Source organism: Plectropomus leopardus, chromosome 6, assembly GCF_026936395.1.
Source record: "Plectropomus leopardus strain MGB_pleo_1.0 chromosome 6, ASM2693639v1, whole genome shotgun sequence".
In the NCBI taxonomy this organism is placed as follows: domain Eukaryota; kingdom Metazoa; phylum Chordata; class Actinopteri; order Perciformes; family Serranidae; genus Plectropomus; species Plectropomus leopardus.
The window spans coordinates 17,936,661-17,961,317 of NC_142181.1; the positions used below are offsets into that span (position 1 = coordinate 17,936,661).

The 24,657-nt window shown below is 39.6% G+C and overlaps 1 protein-coding gene across 4 annotated transcripts in view; it reads right to left on the minus strand.

Moving 5' to 3' along the window:
• Nucleotides 1-1,615: 1,615 nt before the first annotated feature.
• The window catches only part of limk1a (LIM domain kinase 1a), a 70,292-nt gene continuing 47,250 nt past the window's right edge, over nucleotides 1,616-24,657 (minus strand). For 3 of the 4 annotated variants that reach the window (XR_015776803.1, XR_015776804.1, XR_015776805.1), the window contains 14 exons: nucleotides 18,241-18,350; nucleotides 15,496-15,711; nucleotides 15,097-15,202; nucleotides 14,707-14,918; nucleotides 14,038-14,224; nucleotides 13,437-13,523; nucleotides 10,051-10,182; nucleotides 9,531-9,590; nucleotides 9,020-9,085; nucleotides 8,365-8,533; nucleotides 7,502-7,557; nucleotides 6,555-6,712; nucleotides 4,359-5,702; nucleotides 1,616-4,310 (listed from right to left, as the gene is read on the minus strand). Coding sequence is in view for 1 of the 4 variants with exons in the window: in XM_042486486.2 (XP_042342420.1) it covers nucleotides 5,534-5,702; nucleotides 6,555-6,712; nucleotides 7,502-7,557; nucleotides 8,365-8,533; nucleotides 9,020-9,085; nucleotides 9,531-9,590; nucleotides 10,051-10,182; nucleotides 13,437-13,523; nucleotides 14,038-14,224; nucleotides 14,707-14,918; nucleotides 15,097-15,202; nucleotides 15,496-15,711; nucleotides 18,241-18,350 (1,728 nt within the window). In the remaining 3 variants the exon portion in view is untranslated. Of the gene's footprint in view, nucleotides 4,311-4,353; nucleotides 5,703-6,554; nucleotides 6,713-7,501; nucleotides 7,558-8,364; nucleotides 8,534-9,019; nucleotides 9,086-9,530; nucleotides 9,591-10,050; nucleotides 10,183-13,436; nucleotides 13,524-14,037; nucleotides 14,225-14,706; nucleotides 14,919-15,096; nucleotides 15,203-15,495; nucleotides 15,712-18,240; nucleotides 18,351-24,657 lie in introns of those variants that run through there. The other variant, XM_042486486.2, reaches the window with a different exon arrangement.

Below are 24,657 nucleotides of genomic sequence, written 5' to 3' on the forward strand. Positions count from 1 at the left end.
CCGATATCAGGACCGAGATGTGTTTTCACGGTGCATGCTAGTGTTACAGCTCCGTGTGTCCTCAATGAATAAAACACACGATTTAAAGGGAGAGCTTAACCGTCCACACTAGGCGAGCATCACCGGAGTAACTCAAAAAACATCCTAAATGCAGTATCAGACGTGAGGATACTCACCGTGGTTGAAGATTGTGGACCGAAACCGGTTGTTACTGGACGAGTGATCCATCTTTTAAAGTTTCAGTTAGCGCCGACGGCTGCGACCTTCTTCTTCTTCGCCTGTCTTTTCTTCTTCTTCTTCGGTATTTCCTTAATTTCCTCTCTCAATCCCAACACAACTGCGGTGAAATGACAGCCCGTGTGTTGTGTTTGACTGGACAAACCCGTCCCCCCTGTGTGTAAGTGTGTTTAGTAGCAGTACACACACACACACACACACACACACACACACACACTCGCAGCCGTTCAAAACTGACGAGCCAGCCAGGACGGTGACGTCACGAGCCGTTGCAGCAGCAGCGTCGGAATGAAAACAATCGCACGTGGATGCGATGGAAAAAGGGTCACGTGCACCTACAAGGAAGAAAAGCACAGTTTCTTGAGAAAATTAACAAATAGTGGTCAGATTATTGTTTGCATCCGGGACGCAGTACAAAGATGATAATAATAATAGTGATAAAAACTTGCTGTAGCTTATTTGAATGTTATATGAATCCTGTCGCTGAACACACTGTTTACAGGGTTATTGTTGGAGTAGGCTTATGTTGCAAAGTAACTGAATTAATATATTTTTCTATGGGCTACATAAACTTTTCCCCCAAAATAATATATTTAGATGTTACCACTTTGTAATCACCAACATTTTGATTAGTAACTATAATTTATACACTTCTTCTCTAACTAATTGGCCGGTTTTAATTGCATTTATTCTGTATTTTAATTAGGCCTATATGCAACTATTCATTCCCCAACACTGCATATATTAACATATAGCTGACAGCAATATGAATGTTTTAGTTTTGACTCTTTAAGTTAATATTGCTGATAAAGCCATGGTACATTTACCTAAAATAAACAAAAATAACACTTGAGTTCATGACTTATACTTGTTATTGATTAATTTCACACTGTGGTATAATGCCTTTTAATAAAGCTAAAAACTTCAGAAAACTTTTGGCCCCCCATGCTACTATGCAATATTTGTGTGTGTGTGTGTGTGTGTGTGTGTATACTGTATATATATCCACCAGGTTGGGGGATATGCAGCTGTATTTGGAGTTTTATTATATTTTTTTTATACTATATGTGTATGGTCCTTTTAATTTCACCATAAAAATGAACAGTACAGATAAATAGTGACATCTGGTGGTCAATTTGTTACCACATTTCTAATTTTCTTTCCTAGCAAAAGCATGCGATACTTTTACCACTTTAATGTAGCCCACACATTTTCGCTGCCAATACTTTATTACTGTCCTAATGTGAACTCTGCAGATTTTGCACAAATTATTGGAGCTGTCATCTGTTCTTCTTTGTGTGTGCCGGGGTGAATACTAATACGCTAACAGAAAATGAGAGACATCATCATTAATATACAAAACACAGTGAGTCTTCGCTTTGTTTTAGAAGCAACAGTTTTATTTTTAGCTGTGACAAAAGGGGAAAAAAACAGTCGCCTCCTCAGAGTCTAAATGTTCACGTTCAGGATTAAAGTGCAGAATTGTTTTCACAGCTTGTGTAAAAAAATTAAATAACACACAATAAAAGAAATATTAAAATATCAAAACTAACAATGGAGATCTGGAAAATATAAATATGATACAGAACAAGATGAAATCTCATACAACATCAGCAATGGTATTCAATCCACTTGAATCAGGCTTGCACTTATGATACATAAAAAAAAAGGAAATCAGTTTACGTTTTCGAGTCGTTGGCAAGGCTAGCTTACAACAAAGGCACAGCATTGTTCAGAGGTAACGATCCTTTGCAGAGAAGTGCTGCGACATTCTCATTGATTCCTCAACACGTCCTCACAGACACACCTAACATGCTCGACATGGCCCAGACAGGAATGGAGACAGAAACAAAGCCACTCATGTACAGTACATGCCCACGGACGAACACGCCAACCAGGAGGGGCTTGTTTTACAGAAGCATATTTTGTGTCTATACATCTACAGAAGATTACATGCTCTTTGAGTCTCACTGTTGCTGTGATTTCCTATTAAGCTGCTGAATTAACTGAATTGTGAAGAAAGCTCCAGAAAAGTACGGCCCTGAGCCAAAAGAGTGCGATGAGGAGGTGAGAGGTGAGACAGGCCAGTTTAAGTGCTCTACTATCAGAAAGACCAGCAGTGGGTGCAGCCTCTGTGGGCATCACATACGAAACCAAGCAGTCAGGAACAACACAGGACATCATTCATAAAGGACCGGTCTGTAGGCAGCAGGCAGAGCTGGGACATCACATCCTCCTGGTAGCAAAGACATTTCAATGCAAATCTTTAAAAGTAATTTTTTTCTATAGATGAATAACTATGAGCTCACACAAGGACCAAACAGGCTCCTGTCAGTATTTAAAAGTTGAAAAATGCACAAAAATGCATCTAAATAATCAGAATATGTTTGCTATCAAGAGGATAATTTCCCCAGATCCCATTTTTACAGTTGAAAGGCTCCATCAGTGTCTTGCATTCATATATCAACCTGAACCGACAAAAATTTATTTCCTTATCACAAGTAGCCCAAGAGAGGAAATCCACAAACATGGCTTCAACCAGCCATTTGGTAATATAGTGCAAATTAAAGTACTCAAATCTATACAAAAAGATTTCAGTGGTTTTAAATATATAAAAAACAGATGCTGTGTTTTTTTTTTCTCATTTCATTTTCAGCTTGACTTTTTTTGTCTTTCATTCTTTTCTTTAAAATTAAATCATTTAGAGACAAAAATAGCTCGTTTAGAAGCTGAGCAGAGCTAGAACATCATGCAGCTTGTGAAAACGACGGCAGGAAGTTAAACAACAAAATTGGATTAGAGACAGAAAATTCATGTTAGAAGGTGCGAGAGAGAAATTTGACAGTGGAAGAAATTATTTCTGAGGAGTGCGCATATTTATGCAATGCACGCAGACAGATGCATGGACAGACGGTTATACACATATTCATATATATATAGATTTACAGTGATATTTACAGCTAGCATTTACATGTAAACAAACAGTGGGTCATCCACAGGAGGAGAGACAAATATGTGGACAGACAGCCGACATGATGAGGCAGTACCTGGTGATATTATCCCCACACCTGAACTAATGTACAGTACAAGAGATGAGAGTGAATAACTGACAGATTGCTCGCCCTCAAAATTCTCAGATCACACATAATTAGAGTTAATATGCCGATTTAGTTCAGCATGTTTGACGTGATTAAATCATCCAGTATTATTTACTCCAGCACACCTCTTTGGATACATAAAACTCCAAGATCAAATGTTGGAAATACTTTTTTGATGGAGGGAAATGACAGAATGTAACATTTACTGAGCACAAACTGAGAGTAGGAAATATTTTGTGGTGATAAGATTCTTATCTCAGATGCTAAAAGCCTCTAATCTGCCACAGTGGTGGAAATGTAGAATAAAAAAAACAATAAAGCTTTCAGCTGTGCCCTATTGACTGCAGTCAAACATGAACTCTCCTTAATTTCAACTGGTCGGCCAATAAAAATATGGCAATGTAGCATACGTATATAAAATATGTCTGTACATTTACAATATTTAAAACATTTACAATGTCACCAGCTACGTACACCGGTATGTGTTTGAATGTATAAGATGTCACGTCAATATAAATGCCATAAGCTCTTAAAATTGGTACCAAATTTACGCAAAAGATGTGTACCTCAATGTTAAGTCAGTGCTACACAATAAATGAGGGAGAGGGGCCGCAGACCAGATGAGGTCGCAGGGACACGGTGAACCAGGATGTGACCTGACAGCATTATTTACACTCATGCACTCTGCAGTGAACTACTTAAAGCTTGAAAGGTTTTGTTTGACTTGTACAAGTGGACAGCAAGATGATCTATATCTTTGTGTCTTAAAGTGGAAATACAGTTTTTTTTTGCTTTGACTTATTGTGAGTTGCAATGTAATGGCTATAGAACAATGACATCATCAGCGTTAAGATTAGTTGCCTACAAGCCTCACTTACAATCTCCTGGGAAAATGAAGGCTCGATTTACGGCACAAGGGAATTGCCTCAACTACTGTGCGACCAAAACAGGACGAGAGTAGCATTTTTGTTTTCCCTCCTAGCATCCCCCAGTTACCAAAGGGTATCAGTGTAAGTTCTTTACAGTTACCATCCCCAGTAGCAGAAACAGCAGAAGATGGTACAACCAAAGTAACGTCTGGGCCACACTGCTTGCACGAGCAGCTCATGTGCGTCGCAAAATCTCTTGGGGTTCTATTTTTGGCGTTTGTGTTAACAGGGCTGCCTTCAGCCACAACAAAATGTAGCATTTATTTTATACACAAACGGTGGTGGGTTGAACACCCTGTTGTATTGTCTATGGTGCCTTGCACGGCTCCATAGATTAGTGGAGTACTGGCTTAAAAATGTGGACATACAATAGTCATAGCAGCCATTATCAAATAAAAACTCAATGAGGAAAGATAGGGCTGACAGACGGCTCTGCAGCAGCACCACAGCAGCAACGCTGTCTATGTGAACACCACATGCGTGCAACTCACAGCAGTTCAGCAAGGTAACCATCACGAGCTGCTCACGCAGGCAGTGTGGCTCGGGCATAACTTTGAAAAACATAACTTTGATTCTTGTGTTACTGGCTGTTGCTAGGCTCTGCAGAAAACAAAAAAACGATCCAGCTGACTTTGTGACAGTGGCGCCAACACTAATGCCAGTTGGAAACATAAGAGGTGGAAAAGTTGAAGAATTGTCTTTTTCCACTTTAAGCGACAGACGAGCCCCTCTCCTTTGCAAGTTCAGTGTTGATATCCAAACCAAAAGCAAAATCAAACCAAACTCACACAGAAACACCTGCAAATACATACAGCACAATGTACTCTGTAGAGGCCCAAAGTAAGGAGGCTGAAGGTCTGTTCACATGAATATTCACACTACAGTAAGTACAGTAAGTATTTTTGAATGGTATGACCACGAACGTTAAATCTACGCAATTCAAGAGTTGAGTCATGATTCTAGAGTTGGGTCTGATTGCATATAACATGTTCTACTTTAGCTTCGGGTGCAGCAGAATCAAGCTGTTGTAGTTAATGTCTCTTGATTTGACTTTGAATGTAAGTGTGTGTGCGTTTTGCACAGGTGGCTTTTCAGATCCACATTTTCCCCCTGAGTCTACTCATTAAGCCTGAGCCAGCCGACGCCTGCAGCTTCAAACACTGAGGACTATTTACACGACGCCTCCAGCCACTGCACTGCTCGCGGCTGGCGATCGCTGCCTGTGTGGGGTAAACTCTTAACTTCCCACTCCTCCAGTCGTGTTAAGCCTTACTCCGGCTGCTCGGGGTGAGTGTGCAGGCCGTTTTCAGGGCGTGCGATGCTGTGATTCCCCCAGAAGGCCTTGTGCAGTTGGTCCACTTCAGACACCAGGGGTAGACCGATGTCCAAGTGCATCTTCAGGTTCTCTAGCCACTCCTCGAGTTTGGAGAAAGCAGGCCTAAAGATTAAGAAAGCAGATAGGGATCTAAGATCAAAATACTGTTTAATGTATTCACACTCACCCCAAAATTCAAACTTTGTCCTCTTACCCAGAATTCTAACTTTCTAACCTAATCGTTTTAGGCTGATTTGTAAGGGTTTAACAGTTGCAGGGTGTTTACAGGTGACAGACACCTAAGTTTTATGTTTTTTAAGTCTATTTCAAGTTAAGTTTTAACCAAATTTAAGATTAAATTTTGGACAAATCAGCGTTTCCTTACTCAAGCATTGCAGCCAAGTAGAAGTATATGTGGTCCCATACAGAGGCAGGTTTTATTGAGGGAAAATTTTGCATGGGGAAAGCTGCTGTTTTCATTTTTCATAAAGACAAACAGGCCATAAAATCAGACTATAAAACTGTTTAATATGTTACACATAATCTTTCTCGCTACAGTTGGATCAATAATTGGGTGATCGCACAGTAAAAAAGTTAGTATAACAAATGCAGTCTCAGGAAAAAAGATATGCATGGTGCATTCTCAATAAATATGTGTAAATCAAAAATATGTGCGCTCAGTTTCCTTTATATGTATCAGGGTGTCGACAGGTAACAGACCCTTACACATAATGCTTTTTAAGTCTTTTTCAGGATTACTATCAACCACATTTGAGACTTTTTAGACAATTTTGACTTATTTTGACAAAAAGATGTGTTAAAGTGTTAAAAGATGGATAAATGAAATGAGATAAAATGTTCGTGGAAATTAACACCTCAGAAATTCAAATTGAAGATGATTTAATGATATTTAAAGCCTTATATTTATCTGCGGAGGGCAGTGGAGGGCATGTGAATCTGTTGTAGATGTCTGACCGTTTGTCTGCATCAAGGTCACAGCACACAGCTGCCATAGGGAAGAAGGCAGGGGGACAATCAGGGGGACAGAAGTGCTCCAGGAAACCAGACACGTTCAGTCCGAAGTCCATCGCCCTGGGGAGGTAGTCTGGGTCTGCATTCACCCTGCCAATTATCTGGACAGAACAAGAGAAACAAAAAGAAAGAAAGAGTAAGAAGAGTTAAACATGCTGATCTGCTGAAAACCAGTAAACCCTCCAAAACTGAAGCTGATCGTTGCCAGCAGACCACAACTACCGTTTGTGTGCCTGTCAGAGGCCACATGAAGACAACTTTGCTTTTCTGCTCCCTCTAATCCCTGAAATATTCTCCTGCGTAATGGCGTCCATCTGGAGAAGTCGTATCCTGGGGCTTCTGAGTGACTGAACTAAACTGTTGATCCCAAATTATGTGGATGGTGTGTGGCCAGGACCGAAGCTCACCACATTTTGGAGCTGGATTTTAATTCGGAAAACACATATCTGGAATTTTGGAGAGGCGAGATTTTTCCCTCATAAAATGAAATGGATGTTTTACAAATAATAGGAGGAGCCGACACTTCCACAGATGACTGAATTTTCTGTATTTAACAGAAAAGTTAAGTTGAAGCCAGATTGAGAATTAAAAGGGAGTGAAGAGCAGATGTGCAAAAAGAAAAGTCTTACAGCTGAACGTGTGCTGAGAAAAGATTATAAAAACGGTTTTCTGGTGTTAAACTTTGACCAAATTCGATGAATATTAAATACAGCAATTGCTGAATCATCTGAGACTCCAGAGGGTTTAAAGTAATTAATTTTAAGTGACAAGGACAGCAACTTGACAGGTAAACAGAATTTTAATCCTTTGGGGAAAAGCTATAAAGCACCTTTAGTTCTGCTAATCAATCAATAACTTTTTGAAAAAAAAAAGAGTGGAAGGTCACTCACCTCACAGAGCATGATACCAAAGGAGAAGATGTCTACTCTCTCATCGTAGCTCTTTCCTGAGAGGAAAAAGGGACAAAATTGAGCTGTTAATTGTTGACAGCAGTAGCCCTGCAGAGCCTGTAGTAATCTTTTTTTTAGGAAGTTGTGAATGGCTTTAAAGGTCCAGTGTCGGACTCCAGTGGCGTCCAGTGGTGAAGTTGCAGAGCTGAAACTTATCTTGTATGTTAATCTAAAACAAATATCAGTCATGCAAAACTCCTACAATAACACATACAATTTGATAAACCACATTTTGAATTTATTGTTCCTATTTTAGATTATTTTGGGGAGATTTTTGCCCTTATTGATAGGACAGCTGTAGAATGACAGGAAATGTGGGAGAGAGGGGGGAAATGACATGCAGCAAAGGGCCACAGGCCGGAATCGAACCCGGGCTGACGCAAAGGCCCCGGCATGTGGGGTGCACACTCTCGCAGGTGAGCTAGAGGACACCCCTAGTATTTCTATTTTAAATGCAATCAATGTAAAGTGGAGCTGTGATCAGGCCAAAAAATCATGCCCAACCCTTCATGAACTGACAAAGTTTCTGTCTACGCCCAATTAAAAGCCCAATTTCCTGCCTATGAGAAATCGCAGCCTAACCTGCCCCAAGCCTGGTGGGTCAGAGAATCACAGCTCCAATGCAAACTGCCCTGAACTGCCAGCTTCTGCTGGAAAAAAACCCAAACAAAACACATTAACGTTTATGTTTACTGTGTTTTCTCACAGAAAATGTCATTTGCTGGTCAGGGGTTATTTGGCTGAAAAAACATATTTGGTACATTAGTGCAAAACAGTTTTAGAACCACTGCTGTAGACCGTACCGTGGATCATCTCAGGAGCCATCCAGTAGGGGTTTCCCACCACTGTGTACCTCTTTCTGCGGTCAGGCTTCTTCAGGCCGGGCAGTTTACCCTGCGACAACTTCTCCTCGTGCTTGTCGTCCACCATGAGCCGAGCCAGTCCGAAGTCTGCAACCACCACTGTGTTGTTCTGCAAGAAGGAAATGAGGCATGTCATAAAACGCTGCATACACGCTGCCTGCTACTGCAAGAAAGAGTGATAAATGACATAAAAGCCTCAAGGTAACACCCATGTTCAACAAGTTTTAACATCCATTGAAAGCTTGAAATTCAACTTGAAGCTTCTAATTTCTGATGGAGTGGATTTTCCAAACACTTGAGATGTGAGCTCTGCAATACAACCCCTTTTCTTTTCATGTGACACATGCACTGTATCAGTTTGAGTAGGGTAAGCTGGAAGTTTCTGCCTCATATTACTTGTGTGGAGCGTGTTTTAAGAGGGATTAGTTTGTTATAACTACACTAACAAAGCTCTCCTTTGTTTGTGTCCCTGAAGTGCTCCGGCTAATGACAGGTGCACTGGGTTAAATCCTCAAAGAAAACACACACACACACACACACACACACACACACACACACACACACACAAAGTATACTGCAATAGGCAAGTTCTTACCTCTCGGACTAGACAGTTGTGTGAGTTCAGGTCTCGGTGGATTATGTTCATGGAATGCAGATATGTCTGAATGACAGATCGACAGACAGGGGAGGACAGAAAGGCAGGGAGAATTAAAAAAAATAAATAGACAGAAGAAAATAGAAGCATTTTTGTGTAATCTAAAATCCATGCCAAGTGGAACAATCGTGCCTTGTAGCTGTCGCTGTAAATACAATAATCCAGTCACGCACGACATTCATCACTGCACTCATATCAAGGGAAACATTTAGAACCGATGGGTTAATCCTGCAGGAATTCATTCAGTAATTTCCACAGAGGGGGATGGAAAAGATCGTGCACATTGTTAGCAGAAGTGTTGCAGCTTGCTAACATAACCACTAGAGGGAGACAGCAGTGAAGATTTCAGGAAGCAATGCAGCTTCTTTTGTACCATCTGAGGAAGCTGAACAGGCATTTGTGATCTAAGAAACTGTTACAGTTAAATGGACTTTTCAGTCTTTGAACTCACCATCCCAGCAGCTATGTCCTTCGCAAAACTGACCCGTTGGTTCCAGGGATAGTTGCTGTCCTGTGGGCAAAAATCACAAAGAAAGGTCTTTGGTGACAGTTGCTGTTGATGAATGATAATAATAATAGTTTTTGTAATGCACTTTACATTTGGAACAAATCTCAAAATGCTACAAGATAAAAGCATTAGCATTAAAAAGACAGATAAAAACAACCAAATTAAAAGCATATTTAAAAGTAATTTTAAAAAGAGCATAAAGCAAGCAGAGCAACCAGCAAGAAGTTACTTAAAAGTCATAATTTCTGCTAAAAAGTAATGTTTTGAGTTCTTTTTTAAAAACTCTCAAAAGTGGAGGGGTGGCAATCATGACTTCTAACAAAAACTTTAAGCCTGCAAAATGATCACCTGAAGCAAAGCAAGACCAGACCAATTAATATGTCTTCTGAATACATTCTGAATACTGAATATAAGTGTCCACATTCATTCGTATATCTGCTGCAGGCACACGTTGCCCTCTCACCATTTTCTTGATGATCTCCCTCAAGGTGCCTCCCTTTATGTACTCTGCGATGAAGTTCAGTCTCTTGTCCTTGTAGAGGACGCCGATGAACTTGAGCACGTTGGGGTGATCCAAGCAACGCATGACCTTCACCTGATGAAACAGCGTCAGACATATTTGAATGCTGCTCTCAGATCATGTCAGCCTGAGCTGAATGTTAACCCTTGACATGATACAAAAATAATGCTTAGCTAAATTTAAAATGCAAAGAACAGTTAGAAATATTGGGAAATGCACATTCCCTCTCTTGCCTTTAGATGAAGAAACTGATACCACTTTCATGTACAAATAAATATGAATCCAGCCTGACTCTGTCCATCAGCACCTCTTAACCTCACAAACTAACGCGTTACATCTTGGTTGTGTCATCTGTATGAAAACCAAAGTGTTAAAAACAACAAGTTGTGTTTTTATAGGTTATATGCTAGACTATTTCTTTCCCAGAGCAGTCTTTGTGCTAAACTAAACTCCATATTTACCATACAGACATGAGATCAGCCTTTTCAATTTTCTAAAAGAGCAGTTTAGTTTATTTTCCAAAATGCTGAACTATTCATCTAATTTATAGTTTAATGATACTAAGTATTAACACTCGAGGGTCCAGATCAAGTTTGAGTATTTGAATGACTTCTTTCTCCTTTTATTTTCTGAGGTTCATCAGTCCAACTTTAACAGTTCATTTCATAGACAGTTCCATTTGTTCCAACGTTTCACCTGATCAGTCACTAGCTGGTAGCAGACACTTAGATCACATTGTTGTCATTAGGTTTCATAGTTGTTTAATAAGAAACAGAAAAAAGAAGAAAAATCTAAATATATGGGACTATGAACCCATGTAATAGAAATAAAAACTACAGTTTAACCTAAGAAAATATTTGAATTTTGTATTTTAGCTCCTCTTGCAAGTTTATACTCTATTTATTTTTAATTTAAAGGCAACAGAGAAACTTCCTGTATAGTTGTGAATTGCTAAATAGAGCTGCAAAAATTAACTGATTAGTTGCCTGTCATAAAATTATCGGCCAACTAACTTGTTAATTAAATTATCAGTTTAAGTAATTTTTTTTAAAAGAAAAATGTAATGATTCTCTGATTGCATCTTCTTAAATGTGAAGATAATGTGAAGTTCCTTTACTCTTCTATGACAGTAAACTGAATATATTTTGTTTGGGGACAAAACAAGACATTTGAGGATGTCTTCTTGGAGTTTGGGCAACACTGATAAACATTTTTAACCATTTTCTTACATTTTATAGACAAGACAACTTATTGAAAGTCAAGAAATTAATTTGACTCGACAATGAAAATAATTGGTACTTGCAGGGCAACTGCTAAATAAACCCAGAGTGCTGAGCAAAGGCAAAGCTAACCAGTGTGGTGTGAGAGGTTAGTAATAGTAGTGTTTACAGCATGACGACAGTATGACACCTCATAAAACATCTTACTCCCACAGGGCAGTGAAGGAGGAGGAGGCGGCTCACTATTAAACACACATAAAGCTGAAATATTACCCTTCAAGTCTCAAGATGTCTGAAATGTTTGGTGCATTCTTTTCTCAAACATCACAGGAGACTCAGTAACGTGAGACTCGGCCACCTACCAACGAACAGTCAGCGGGAGTAATAATTATGTCTCAGTGTGGTTGGGTTTGTTTTATAGCCACTTTTTCTACTCTGTCATCTACACCAATTACAAAGCAACATTATCGTAACCTAAAAATAAATCTAATACTCCTCACAAATGGAAACAATTTTCCTTAACTTCAAACATCCTAATTATAAAGCTGTTAACTGGATGAGCAGGTCTACAATACAGAACATCAAACAGGAACATCGGGAGCAATTTAGACCACTCTGAGGGTAAAAATAAGCGGAAAAAGTCTAAACTTCTGCGCATGAGTCATTCTCTGTTATCTCCTCAGATTACTGGAAGGACAGGAGCGAGATGAGGCTCTGTGTGGGAGGTGAAATGAGTTCTGCTCATCCATCATTCTTGGGAGGAAAGACTAGATTAACACTCCCTTTTCCTTCTAATTCAGAGGTAATTTTATGTATTTCACCTTCATTTATTCAGACGATAGAACTCTTTCTTTTTCATTCAGTCATGCCCTACATTCACACAAAGGAGCTGCTAATTTTAACTACAATATTCAGCTTCTGGTCGTGTACAAAAAAAATGCTTTTACTTTCTCAGCACAGATTTTCAGTTCAAACCTACGTCAAACTTTCTTCACTAACTTAAGGGTACCGACTGCCCTCATTTTACTGTTTGTGTTCAAGGAAGTCACTGATGAATTTTATGATCAGAGGTCCAACGCTTATTGATTTCGGATTTCTGTTCAGGACACAAAGTTGATTAAAGCTCAAAATACACTCCTTAAAGGAACACTTCTGTATTTTTCAATCTGGACCTTATTTTCCCATGTTTTTGTGTCAAAACGATTAACGGGAGACGATTTTTGAAATCGGTCCAGCACCGAGAGACGACTGCAAAACAGGCTGCCATGTAATCCCTACGGGCAACTGTTCACTGCCAATTTCCATCCAATAAATGTACTTGTTTTTGCCTGATCTGACAGCATTACAGAAAAGATCCCAAATAAAGATGAAACATTTGTTTTTACCTCTCGCTGATGCGGTCTGATTGTTATTGTGTGTAACCAAGTCTCGCTCAAGCAGCAATCTCATTCTGAAATCTCCTGGACTTTCAATATTGTTTGAATCAGCTCAATATTCAGCCATGATGCTGAATATCTTTTAGGTCAAACTAAGACACGCTTTCTGCAGCCAAACACAACAAACTCATCACGGCACTTCTCTCTCCAACTCTCATTGATGTTTCCACCACTGTTTTTCCTGCAATAAGTCAGTCTTGTGAGTTTTGAAAAAAAAACCTCTCCATGGGCAAGACTTGGTTAAAAACACTGGCAAACAGACCAGTGAGTACAGAAAGCGTAACTTAGTTTTATCTAAAAGATTTTGATTGACATTGAGGAATATTTAGCTAATTTCAACTGTGGAAAAGTTTGCAAGATATCAGAACGAGACGTTTTCTTGAGCAAAACTTGTTCACAATAACAAAAAAATCAGCGAAAGGTAAGGAAATTTGTGTTATTACACACTTCTTATAACAATTTGAGCCTGTCAGTGGCTAAATAAGCACTTTAAATCAACATAAATTGATGGTGCACAGTGGCTCACAGGGATTACATTGCAGCCGGTTGCAGCAGCCTCTCTCAATACTGAACCAATTTCAACTATTGTTGTCTCCATTGGTTACTTAAGACACAAAAAGTTGGGATGTCTCCTTTAATGACATAACATCTGGGATTGTCCATCTCCACTCACCTCTTTCAGGAATGTTCTCTGTGTCTCGTCGTCAAAGCGAATCAACTCCTTCATCACCATTACCTCCCCCGTCTCCCTGTGCGTCACCTATGACGAGACACAATGATGCGAAAAAATCGACTTTAGCAACAAGCTGGAAGGTGACGTTATCCATACAGCGCGAGAGTTTCATTCATATGTCAGCATGGGAATCTCCAGGGTGTAACCACAAACATTTTAACCTCCAGTCTCTCCATGCTGATTCTACTGCTGCCATCTTCTGGACATCGTGAGTATGACTACACATGATGCATGCTGCATGTATTTGACCCTCTGAAACCTGGAGTAACATCACTTTTCTTGTGCTACATTCAGATGTCTTTCACAAGTATTTAAACCTTTGAACCCCAAGCAAATTTGTGTGATTTCTTTCAAACACATAAGTACCATTTTTCAGGTAATTTGCCTGTAGTTTTCACTAATTTTCTTGCCATTTCTGGGGTAAGTCCTTCTTTTGTTGCTCATTGCCTTCTTCCCATGTTTTTGAAAGAAATCAAGACAATTTTCTTAAGTTTCAAAGGGATAACACATGGCTACACACTGTCTCTGCCCTCAAATCTACCTTGATGGCCTGTCCAAAGCAGCCCTTCCCCAGCACCTCCCCATGGATGAGGTCAGACGGGCGGAAGATGCGGTGCGTCTGATTGGACACGACGCGGAGCGACTCTGATCGATTAATGTCCTTCCTCTGGGAGATGGGGGACGCCGCGGTGCTGGAGCCTGGTGACTTATCAATGCTGTAGCTCCTCCTGGAGGGTGAGAGGGGACACGAGAAGAGAGACAGGAAGAGAGAGAAGAGAAGGAGACCAATAAAAGGGGTGAAGAAGAGGAGGCAGAGTATTCGATTAGTTTATTTCTGCTGCTATGTTCTCACTGGGAGTTACAGAAGACTCTAAGCTTATCTTTTCTATTATGTTGCTGACCTCAGAGCTGAACCTAAAGGAATGCGATTAATTTTTTGGTAATAAAGAAGACTAGTGGTAAGAAAACGTCCAAAATACATTTGCATTTTACACGTAACATTCCCGAAAACTTGTAATACAAACATTAAGTTTTGATTAATGTGAGTGATTAACTGAGGAAGTTTCATTGTGATGTGTATTAGTTAAAAGTTTTAACCCATTCATCTGTTGTGCCACCCCTTAAATATCTAATCTGCACCTTTTTTTGGCTCAGCAAACATTCCTCCACTACAACATCTGCAATAATCAGCACTAAATCTGTGTCTTACGTGATGATGCGGGATCTAAGACTGTTGATATCAGGGTTCGGGGGTTGAGTGATGGGCAGGATGGGGCTGGGACCTTCTGACAGAGGGGTCGACAGGGGCCCGTCCACTTGCTCTTCAGCCCCTGAGGAGCCTCCCTCCTGCTCCAGACTGTGAGGGTCGTGTTCGATGGTGAGCTGCAGCAGTCGACTCGTCTCCTGGATCAGCAGGTCGATCTGGAGAGGAAGAGTTCAGACGGGTCAGTGAGTCCAATATTAAAACAGTAGAGATTGTTCCTAAAGCTGGTGAGACACCCTAAGTGATGGAGGCTGTTGTAATGTTTTTCAGTAGTGCAATGGGTAAAAAATGAGATTTCAACTTGCATATTTACAGAGACGTAAAATATTTTAATACCTCATCCAGGGGGACATTGTGAATGGGCGTCCCATTGATTTCAAGGATCCTATCTCCAACATGAATTGAGTTTTTCACGTCTGGACTGATGCAGTCTGCGTCCACCCTGAATAAAGAACAATAAGCATAAAAAAATTAACATCTTTCTGCACACGTTGAAACATTTTCGTTTGGCCTCAGATCTGATAAAGTCTCAGCTCATTTGAATAACAGTGACTTAGATTTCTGCTCATTTCCTTTTCCTTCCAGTCTATTGTACAATTTAAATGAATCTCATCTATCACACTGTCTGCCCTTCTTCATCCTTTGTCCTCCACCATATGAACCTCTCCTGGACTTATTGTCTATTATTGCCTAGACTTAAACAAAGTATGCAGAAACACGGAGGGACGGACTCACTGGGAGACTCTGACAGTGTGTCCGTGATCGGGGCTGTAGCCGTTGGTCGGGCTGAGCGGCTGGTCTATGGCCACAGAGAAACCTCGCCCTCTGCGCCCGTTGTTGCCCTCTGCGGTTGCTGGGATGGACACAAGTGTGACTGTGTGTGGGATCCGTGAGCATGGCGAGTCCGGCAACGACACCGGAGTGACAATGGTCTGATAGTAACAGTGACCGCTGGAGAGAGAGAGGAAGAGAAGGGAAGAACAGATAAATAGAAAGGAAGAGAGGGAAGTTATAAAAACGAGGTTGTAAAGAAGAGACTATGGAATCAGTCAGGTTTATGACTCTCAAGATGTCCATGAAATCATAAAGAGGATGTCAAGTTTTCATTACTGGATCTGTACTAAGTATTAAATGTCATGTTTTTACACGCGCAGCATCTACTGAGGTTTACTAATGAAGCCTCAAGTGTCTGTTGACATATTTTAAGACTTCATCAGCTGCCAACAAATTCAAGCAGAATATTTTGTTAGATACAAAAATATTGTAATTTTTCTTTCAATTGATTTTGACTTTTTGATTATTCAACACTATGGAGTTTAAGGCTACATATAACTGAAATATTTCCATTGTTGATTAATCTGGTGATAACTTTCTCCAATAATCAATTAGTTTTTTGGGTATAAAATGTCAGAAAAGGTTGAAGATGTTGATTAGCATTTCCTTCAGTCCAAAAGTCTTTTTTTCCCCACAACCTGAAGATATTCAGTTTACTGTCGCAGAGGAGTTAAGACACTAGAAACACTTTTAACAGGCTGCAATCAGGATTTTTTTTGCCATTTTTTTCCATAAAAACCTACTTTAACTGATGAATCAATTAATTGTTGCAGCTCTTCTGAGTTATTGTAATATTTGGATTACACAAGTCCAAAAATAATGCAATGCAGCCTCAACTGGAATCTAATTCTACACATATATATAAGTATTCTATAATATCAGTGTGGCCTAATCTTTATCTGCAACTGTGCAGAAATACCAGGTTTAAACAGAATGAATAAAAATAAATAAAAAAACAAAGCTGTGCAGCATTTGAATATTGATTTAGAATTTGAATGTCAACTTTATGAATGAAGCTTCAAACTATTCGGATGAGCCCTTGTTTCACAGCATCACATGTTGTTGACAAGATGTTGCAAGCTGACCTTGGAAAACACTGAGCTGACTATTATTCCACAAACACATGAGGAACACTCAGAATTTAAGGATGACTCATGAAATAGCTATCAAATGATTCAAAAGTAAAACACCAGAGCTGAAATTTCATTTGGATGACCTTCTTTTTAGAGAACAAACAACAAACCAATCCAACTGAATCTGGTAAACCTCTCAATAAATGTAATGATCTGACACAATCACACTGTCATCATCCACTTCCACTCACAAGGAGAGGACAATGGTTCCTCTGTCTGGGTGTATCTCTGTGTAGTGCAGCTTGTTGCACATTGAACGCTCTGTTTTTGAAGCCTAAGGGTTGTGACAGTCACACTAACACAGAGCCACACAAGCCATACAATCGAAAATAGATACAATATGACCTGAGAGAGAAATGGTTTTCAGAATGTACTAAATTTATATTTGCTGTATTACGATTGGAGGCAACGAAACTGTTAACACTTTAAATATATCATTACAAATGATCTTCTCTGAATCTACTTTCAGGGTCCACACAGTGTCTCATGGACACAATTTCAAAAGTTTTCATGACTTTTCAAGGATGACAGTTTGCAAGGCATAACACAGACAGAACCGTACACTATACTCCATATTATTATGGGCTGTCCACAGTCAAGAGCAGGAGAGCTCCCAGAGTGAGGGAGTGACAGCCGAAGAACAAAAAATATAAAAAAAGAGTGTGCTCTGTATATTACAATTTCTACGCTCTACTTTCAGAGCAGTTAAAATGAAATCCAAGTGCACATTGGCACCCTGGGCTGCCCATACCAGTTGCTCAATCTCAAAAATGCAGTACAATTTTGTAGGGCATATAAGTGGAAACTCAAATCAAAAATCGATGGTTATCTACAGATGATTAAAATCTAATTATCTAATCAAATCTAATTACACACAACAAAAATGCCATGACTCTCACATACTATTTAAAGATTTTACTAATTCCATTACTTTTTACAGCCTGAAAATAAGATTGTGGGATTCAATAACTTTTTTAGGCTTTTCATGATGGTGGAACCTTACACTTAACCACAGTAAATCTGTCAACGCCTTAAAACAACTGTACATTTGAGTAATTTTCTTGTAGTTTTCTGGCTGTTGACTATGCACACAATACCAAAAAAGACAATTCAAACATTAAGCTCAAATGTATCTGGTAAAACTAATTATTTCCATGCATTCAGTCAGTTGTCACCACAGTTGGTCATAACGTCGACAAAAATCCTTTGAAGCTCTAAATAAGCTGCATAAATTTAAGATTTTGTCCATCAACTGCAGCTTTGTGGCTTTATTGCACTTAAAAAGGATTTCAAGTGGATTAATTTGCTGCAAGAGAGAGATTTGGAAAAGAGAACTAAAATAAAGACAATATTAATTTGGAAAATTAGGGAGGATCAGAGCTACCAAACCACAAACTGCACAAGCTTTGTTAAAACATTAGGCCAATTAAAGACTGAGGAATATAACAAGGTTTATATCTGACTTTGGTTGTAAGGCGTTTCCATGGCTTATAATGTTGTGCTTGAGGCTCACCAGTAGAGTTTGGATCTCTCCACCAGAGCGTATGTGTCTCCATCGCCGATGAATGCCCTGCAGTTCAAACAGGTGAAGCATTCTGGGTGATATTTCTGTTCCCCTGCGACCTGTTTGGAGAAAAAAAGGAGGAAACAGTTAAAAGGACATTCTTCCTTTCATGTACTGTGGAAATCTGATGTACTGAGGATGTAAAAGGGATTGTTTTATGATCTCTAGTGAAAACACAGCAGGGGCAGGAATTCACAACATTTTTGATGTGACCGGAGCAACAGGCCGCATGAGGCTTTAATAACTGGTTGCAGAAGAAGTAGGGCGAGGTCTGGTCACTGAGGGTAATGCCGAGAGCTGGGAGATTGAATTTGCTGCTGCCAGATCCCCCTCTGAGAGCTTAGAGCAGTTTTGCAAACAAGAGAGGGAATTGAGTTATGGCCAAAAAGCAGAGCAGGCAATGAGCAGATTAATCACACTGGCAGATCTGAGGACGACACTGCCGCTGCAGCTTTTAGCTCTGGATGTTCCTGAGACCAACGGGAGAAAACCAGACTTAAAATGACCAGATAAATCACACAAAAATGAAAAGATCAACTCCAATCGAACCTTCTCACGTTTATTGTTGCACATTAAATCTGTTTGTCCTTGCTTGTTGTGACTCTGATCGACTGAGAAATCGATTAAGTGGCTTGCTCACACACACACACACACACACACACACACACACACACACACACACACACACACACACACACATATATATCAATATCGACCTCTTTTAACTCCTTCAGGTAATTCCGCGCCTATCGATGCAAATGACCCACCCACTCAAATACCTGATGACTTTTATGATTAAACATGAGGTACAATGTTAAGCACCAAAGGTCGAGTCCACTAGAGCTGTTTTGCTCCCTGGAGGCTGTGCTTGTGGTTTCATTTTGTGCTTTGAGTGGCAGAAAATTTGGAGGGAGTGGGCCCTCTGACAGCACGTCTCAACTGCAATGATCTGCAATGCAAATTCAGTGTACCAACAGTGAGGAGGGGCATTTCATGGAGGAGTGCTGAACAAAGAACAATCAATTAAATGCAAAGGAAAAACAGAGAAATGTTGCATTGTGTAGTCTCATTATTTAAAGAGAAAACGGTGCATATTCACTTTAAAATTTTGCATTCGGAGTATTTTACAACACAATTTAGAAAAAATGTCACAATCATAAATGTTTGACTAATTTTCTTCTCACTTGTAGAGATCAAACTTATATCACCAGAGAGCAAAATTCGAGCTCATGGATGCAGCCACAATTCTGAGATGCAGCCCTAAAAGTAGAGCTTGAAAATCAGCCTATATTGACCTATCACAGATACATCGGTGTTAGGGCTGTATCAATATGAAATTTTGATGTTGTGATATCATGGTATTAAAGGATAATTATTATCAATAACAATGACCCCATTAATGAATGTAATCAGAGGTTGTTTTTTTTTAGTTGAACAAACTTTTTATTGTTATACTTGAAACTTAAATAAATTGCTTCATGTCATCCCCGTTCTCTCTACCCCTTTCCTGTCACTCTCTGACTAACAATAAAGGCAAGAAAAGCCCAAAAAACAGTCTTGAAAAAAACCCAAAGTCTCTCTTCTAAAAAGAACTAAAATAAAAGTGAGACTCTCCATGCAGATATGTTTTTTTCAATACTGTAGATAAGTAAATGTGAACAGTACGATAACCATAAACTTTCATACTACTGTAAACCTTGAAACTGGAATACTGCTGCAACCATCATCCGTATTGGGGTTCATGTCGGATACACACCAATATGAACACTTTTTGTCTTCTTTCTTTCTTTTACAAAACATAATGCAGAAAAAGATGCTTTGGGTAATTTCTAATTATTAAATCCCAGGTGAAGTGCACTGATGTCATTTTTGACACTAAAGTTTATTGTTAAACTGAAACAAATATCTTGCCTCCATTACATATCTTCATCACAGGTGTTTTTGTATTTGTATATTACATGTAATATCATCCAATATATAAAAATCAGAATTTTTTTACTCCCTAATATTGTCATTGGCCATAAAAATCCAGCATCGGTCTACTTAAAAGTAACTGGAAAATCACAGCATAGCTACCATTTTCCATGCAACTTCGAAATGCTCTGCAAAGCTACAACAAAACAAGACAAATGGACGTAAACATGAAGATCAAAGAATCAATAAAATCAATGCTTACAGCCATATGTCTGCTGCCCCACCCTCCTCGGAGAGCAGCAGTGAAACCACAAGCACACACTCACTGATAAACACATGCTGACGGCCCACAGGCTGCAGAGAGGAAGACACTGTACAAGCATATTAATTATCTGCTTTTAGAGTAATTAATCTGAGCAGCTTCCAGCAAAATACCAGGAAAACATGCCACCACTTGAATTTCACAAGATAACATCTGGACTTTATTGTATTTTCTGAGGAAATGTTTCCTATCCTCAGAACAATAAAAACTGACCTTGCAACAAATAAAAGACACAATATGCAGCTTGCTCATCTAAGATTTTCCTCCTTTGCAATGTTTCATGGTCATGCTGACAACACAACATCACAGCAGACAGACAGAGAGAGAGTGAAAGGAGAGAGCAGATGTAATGACTTTGTAATGAACACGGGAAGAGGCAGCCGTAGGGCTTATTGACCAAATTAATTTCTTTATTTATCCTCTAAGCAGCATCATAAAAAGGAGCCATAAACAATTACTGTCTGACGTTGCAAGGGAGTGTAAACACAACGCATCAAAAAATCGAAAGTATGAAAGAGAGATGAGTAAACAGAACTAACCAAAGAATGATGACTGTGAAGCACTAAGACAATTTTAATGTTCAATACAAGCAATTTTATTATGATTTAATTGTGGATAGATGTGAATTTTCTCTCTTTGTGTGTGCGCGCGTGTGTGTGTGTGTGTGTGTGTGTGTGTGTGTGTGTGTGTGTGAGACTAAAGTGCAGCCCGACAAATGGGAAAGACAGGAAAAGAGGACAGCTGGACGGAGATGAAAAGGGTGTGTTGCTGTGCACAACCTGACACTGTGGCTGCCATTTGCTTGCCAACCAGGCATGACACACACACACACACATACGGACCCACCCACACCGTCTCTAAAAGCACATTTGACAGGCGACAGCTGCTGTGCTCCCATTTAGGACATGCTTCCTCCAAGGTGTAGGAATAAAGACAGGAGAGAAACAAATACATTCAAAAATAAACCATCCATCTGTGTGTGATATCACACCATGTGACTGCTTAACAGCTTCCAAAAGACAAATACAAGAAACATCACATGTATTAAACGCACCACGGCCGGCTCCACCATCTTCACTCAGCACAGGAGCTGTGTGGTACATGTGCCCTCAAGCCTCGGAGAGTGTATTTCATTATTTCTGTATTAGCTCATCGTGCTTGTGAGTGTGTGACTGGCGGTCACGTAGCCTCGTGGCCTGTTCTAATGCAACAAACTAAACTGCGTACACATGTCTGCCCAGGGCAAGGTTGAGTGGGTGGACGGGGTCCGGGAGTAACTGGATCAAGTAGCCATGTGTGAAGGGGATCTGGGTCACATAGTAACCTGAGTTCAAAAACTGTCATGCCCCCATTTAGGGATAACTGATGGAAATGTAGCTAAGTACAAAAAGAGACAGATTACTTTTTTGTGGCTCACGTGCTCATGTTATTATACTTGACTTCTTAGTCCAGTATTTCCCAAACATATTAACCTAGTCCCTAAGTGTTAAATTTTTTGAGGATGACTTTATTATAACACTATGTTGAAGAGCTGGCACAACCGGCTCTTTAAAGAGTTATGTTTTTTTTTTTTAAAAGAGCCAAAGCTCAGAGAAAAGGCTGTAAAATAAACAGAATTTTAGTAGCAGACTTTTGTTTTTGCATGTTTCGTACTCCAGTAAATGTTTTGTGAACCCTTAGGCCATGTTTATTTGTATACAGATATTTTCGCCTTTCAAGGCGCAGATTTTTTATAACTTTGGTTACTTAGATCCGTGTAAAACAGAGCCTTTGGGAAACAATGACGTGGTCTCCTCAATTTGTGCATACCTATTGTTGCTTAATGTCATGAGTACATGCTAAAAACAACAGCAATGGATGGACTGCTTTGTTTACATTTTGTTAGTACTGATGGGTCTAACAAGCACTTTACATTTAAACTTTCCACTTCTCAGACAAACGGAGGTGGCTGCTGCACACAATGTTTTTGCTCCACCTCGTGGTTTAAAATTCACCAGAAACAATGGTTTTGCACCAGGCCTGGTCCAACCAGCAGTCTGCAGGTCACTTTAGTGAGTGGACTTGTTGTCGATGAGGAATGGATGTTTGCATGTTCAGAGCATCACTCGAATCTTGGAATGAGCTCCTTCATCCTTACATCAAGGGAATCAACAGTGATGAGATCTCTGGTCGGTGTGAAAAAGGCAATGTTAGCATGTACACTTTACTACCTTTGTGACAAAGGGAGACTGCTGAAGACAGCTAACCAAGAGTAAGGAGTCGGTTTTACGTTCTAGTGTGGAGATATTTTGTAAAACAAAGGTTGTGTGGACACAATTAGTTTTCAAAACTGAGGGTAAAAATATCAGTTTTCAAAAACATTATTATACATACAGCCAGGGCCTAACATTCCTCTTCTAACTACTTATGGGTTGGCAGCTACCTGGCTAAAACATTCCTAAAACGGGCAACAAAAAATAAAGGCAAGAAAAGCCCAAAAAACAGTCTTGAAAAAAACCCAAAGTCTCTCTTCTTAAAAGAACTAAAATAAAAGTGAGACTCTCCATGCAGATATGTTTTTTTCAATACTGTAGATAAGTAAATGTAAACAGTACGATAACCATAAACTTTCATACTACTGTAAACCTTGAAACTGGAATACTGCTGCAACCATCATCCGTATTGGGGTTCATGTCGGATACACACCAATATGAACACTTTTTGTCTTCTTTCTTTCTTTTACAAAACATAATGCAGAAAAAGATGCTTTGGGTAATTTCTAATTATTAAATCCCAGGTGAAGTGCACTGATGTCATTTTTGACACTAAAGTTTATTGTTAAACTGAAACAAATATCTTGCCTCCATTACATATCTTCATCACAGGTGTTTTTGTATTTGTATATTACATGTAATATCATCCAATAGAATTTTTTTACTCCCTAATATTGTCATTGGCCATAAAAATCCAGCATCGGTCTACTTAAAAGTAACTGGAAAATCACAGCATAGCTACCATTTTCCATGCAACTTCGAAATGCTCTGCAAAGCTACAACAAAACAAGACAAATGGACGTAAACATGAAGATCAAAGAATCAATAAAATCAATGCTTACAGCCATATGTCTGCTGCCCCACCCTCCTCGGAGAGCAGCAGTGAAACCACAAGCACACACTCACTGATAAACACATGCTGACGGCCCACAGGCTGCAGAGAGGAAGACACTGTACAAGCATATTAATTATCTGCTTTTAGAGTAATTAATCTGAGCAGCTTCCAGCAAAATACCAGGAAAACATGCCACCACTTGAATTTCACAAGATAACATCTGGACTTTATTGTATTTTCTGAGGAAATGTTTCCTATCCTCAGAACAATAAAAACTGACCTTGCAACAAATAAAAGACACAATATGCAGCTTGCTGATCTAAGATTTTCCTCCTTTGCAATGTTTCATGGTCATGCTGACAACACAACATCACAGCAGACAGACAGAGAGAGAGTGAAAGGAGAGAGCAGATGTAATGACTTTGTAATGAACACGGGAAGAGGCAGCCGTAGGGCTTATTGACCAACTTAATTTCTTTATTTATCCTCTAAGCAGCATCATAAAAAGGAGCCATAAACAATTACTGTCTGACGTCGCAAGGGAGTGTAAACACAACGCATCAAAAAATCGAAAGTATGAAAGAGAGATGAGTAAACAGAACTAACCAAAGAATGATGACTGTGAAGCACTAAGACAATTTTAATGTTCAATACAAGCAATTTTATTATGATTTAATTGTGGATAGATGTGAATTTTCTCTCTTTGTGTGTGCGCGCGTGTGTGTGTGTGTGTGTGTGTGTGTGTGTGTGTGTGTGTGAGACTAAAGTGCAGCCCGACAAATGGGAAAGACAGGAAAAGAGGACAGCTGGACGGAGATGAAAAGGGTGTGTTGCTGTGCACAACCTGACACTGTGGCTGCCATTTGCTTGCCAACCAGGCATGACACACACACACACACATACGGACCCACCCACACCGTCTCTAAAAGCACATTTGACAGGCGACAGCTGCTGTGCTCACATTTAGGACATGCTTCCCCTCCAAGGTGTAGGAATAAAGACAGGAGAGAAACAAATACATTCAAAAATAAACCATCCATCTG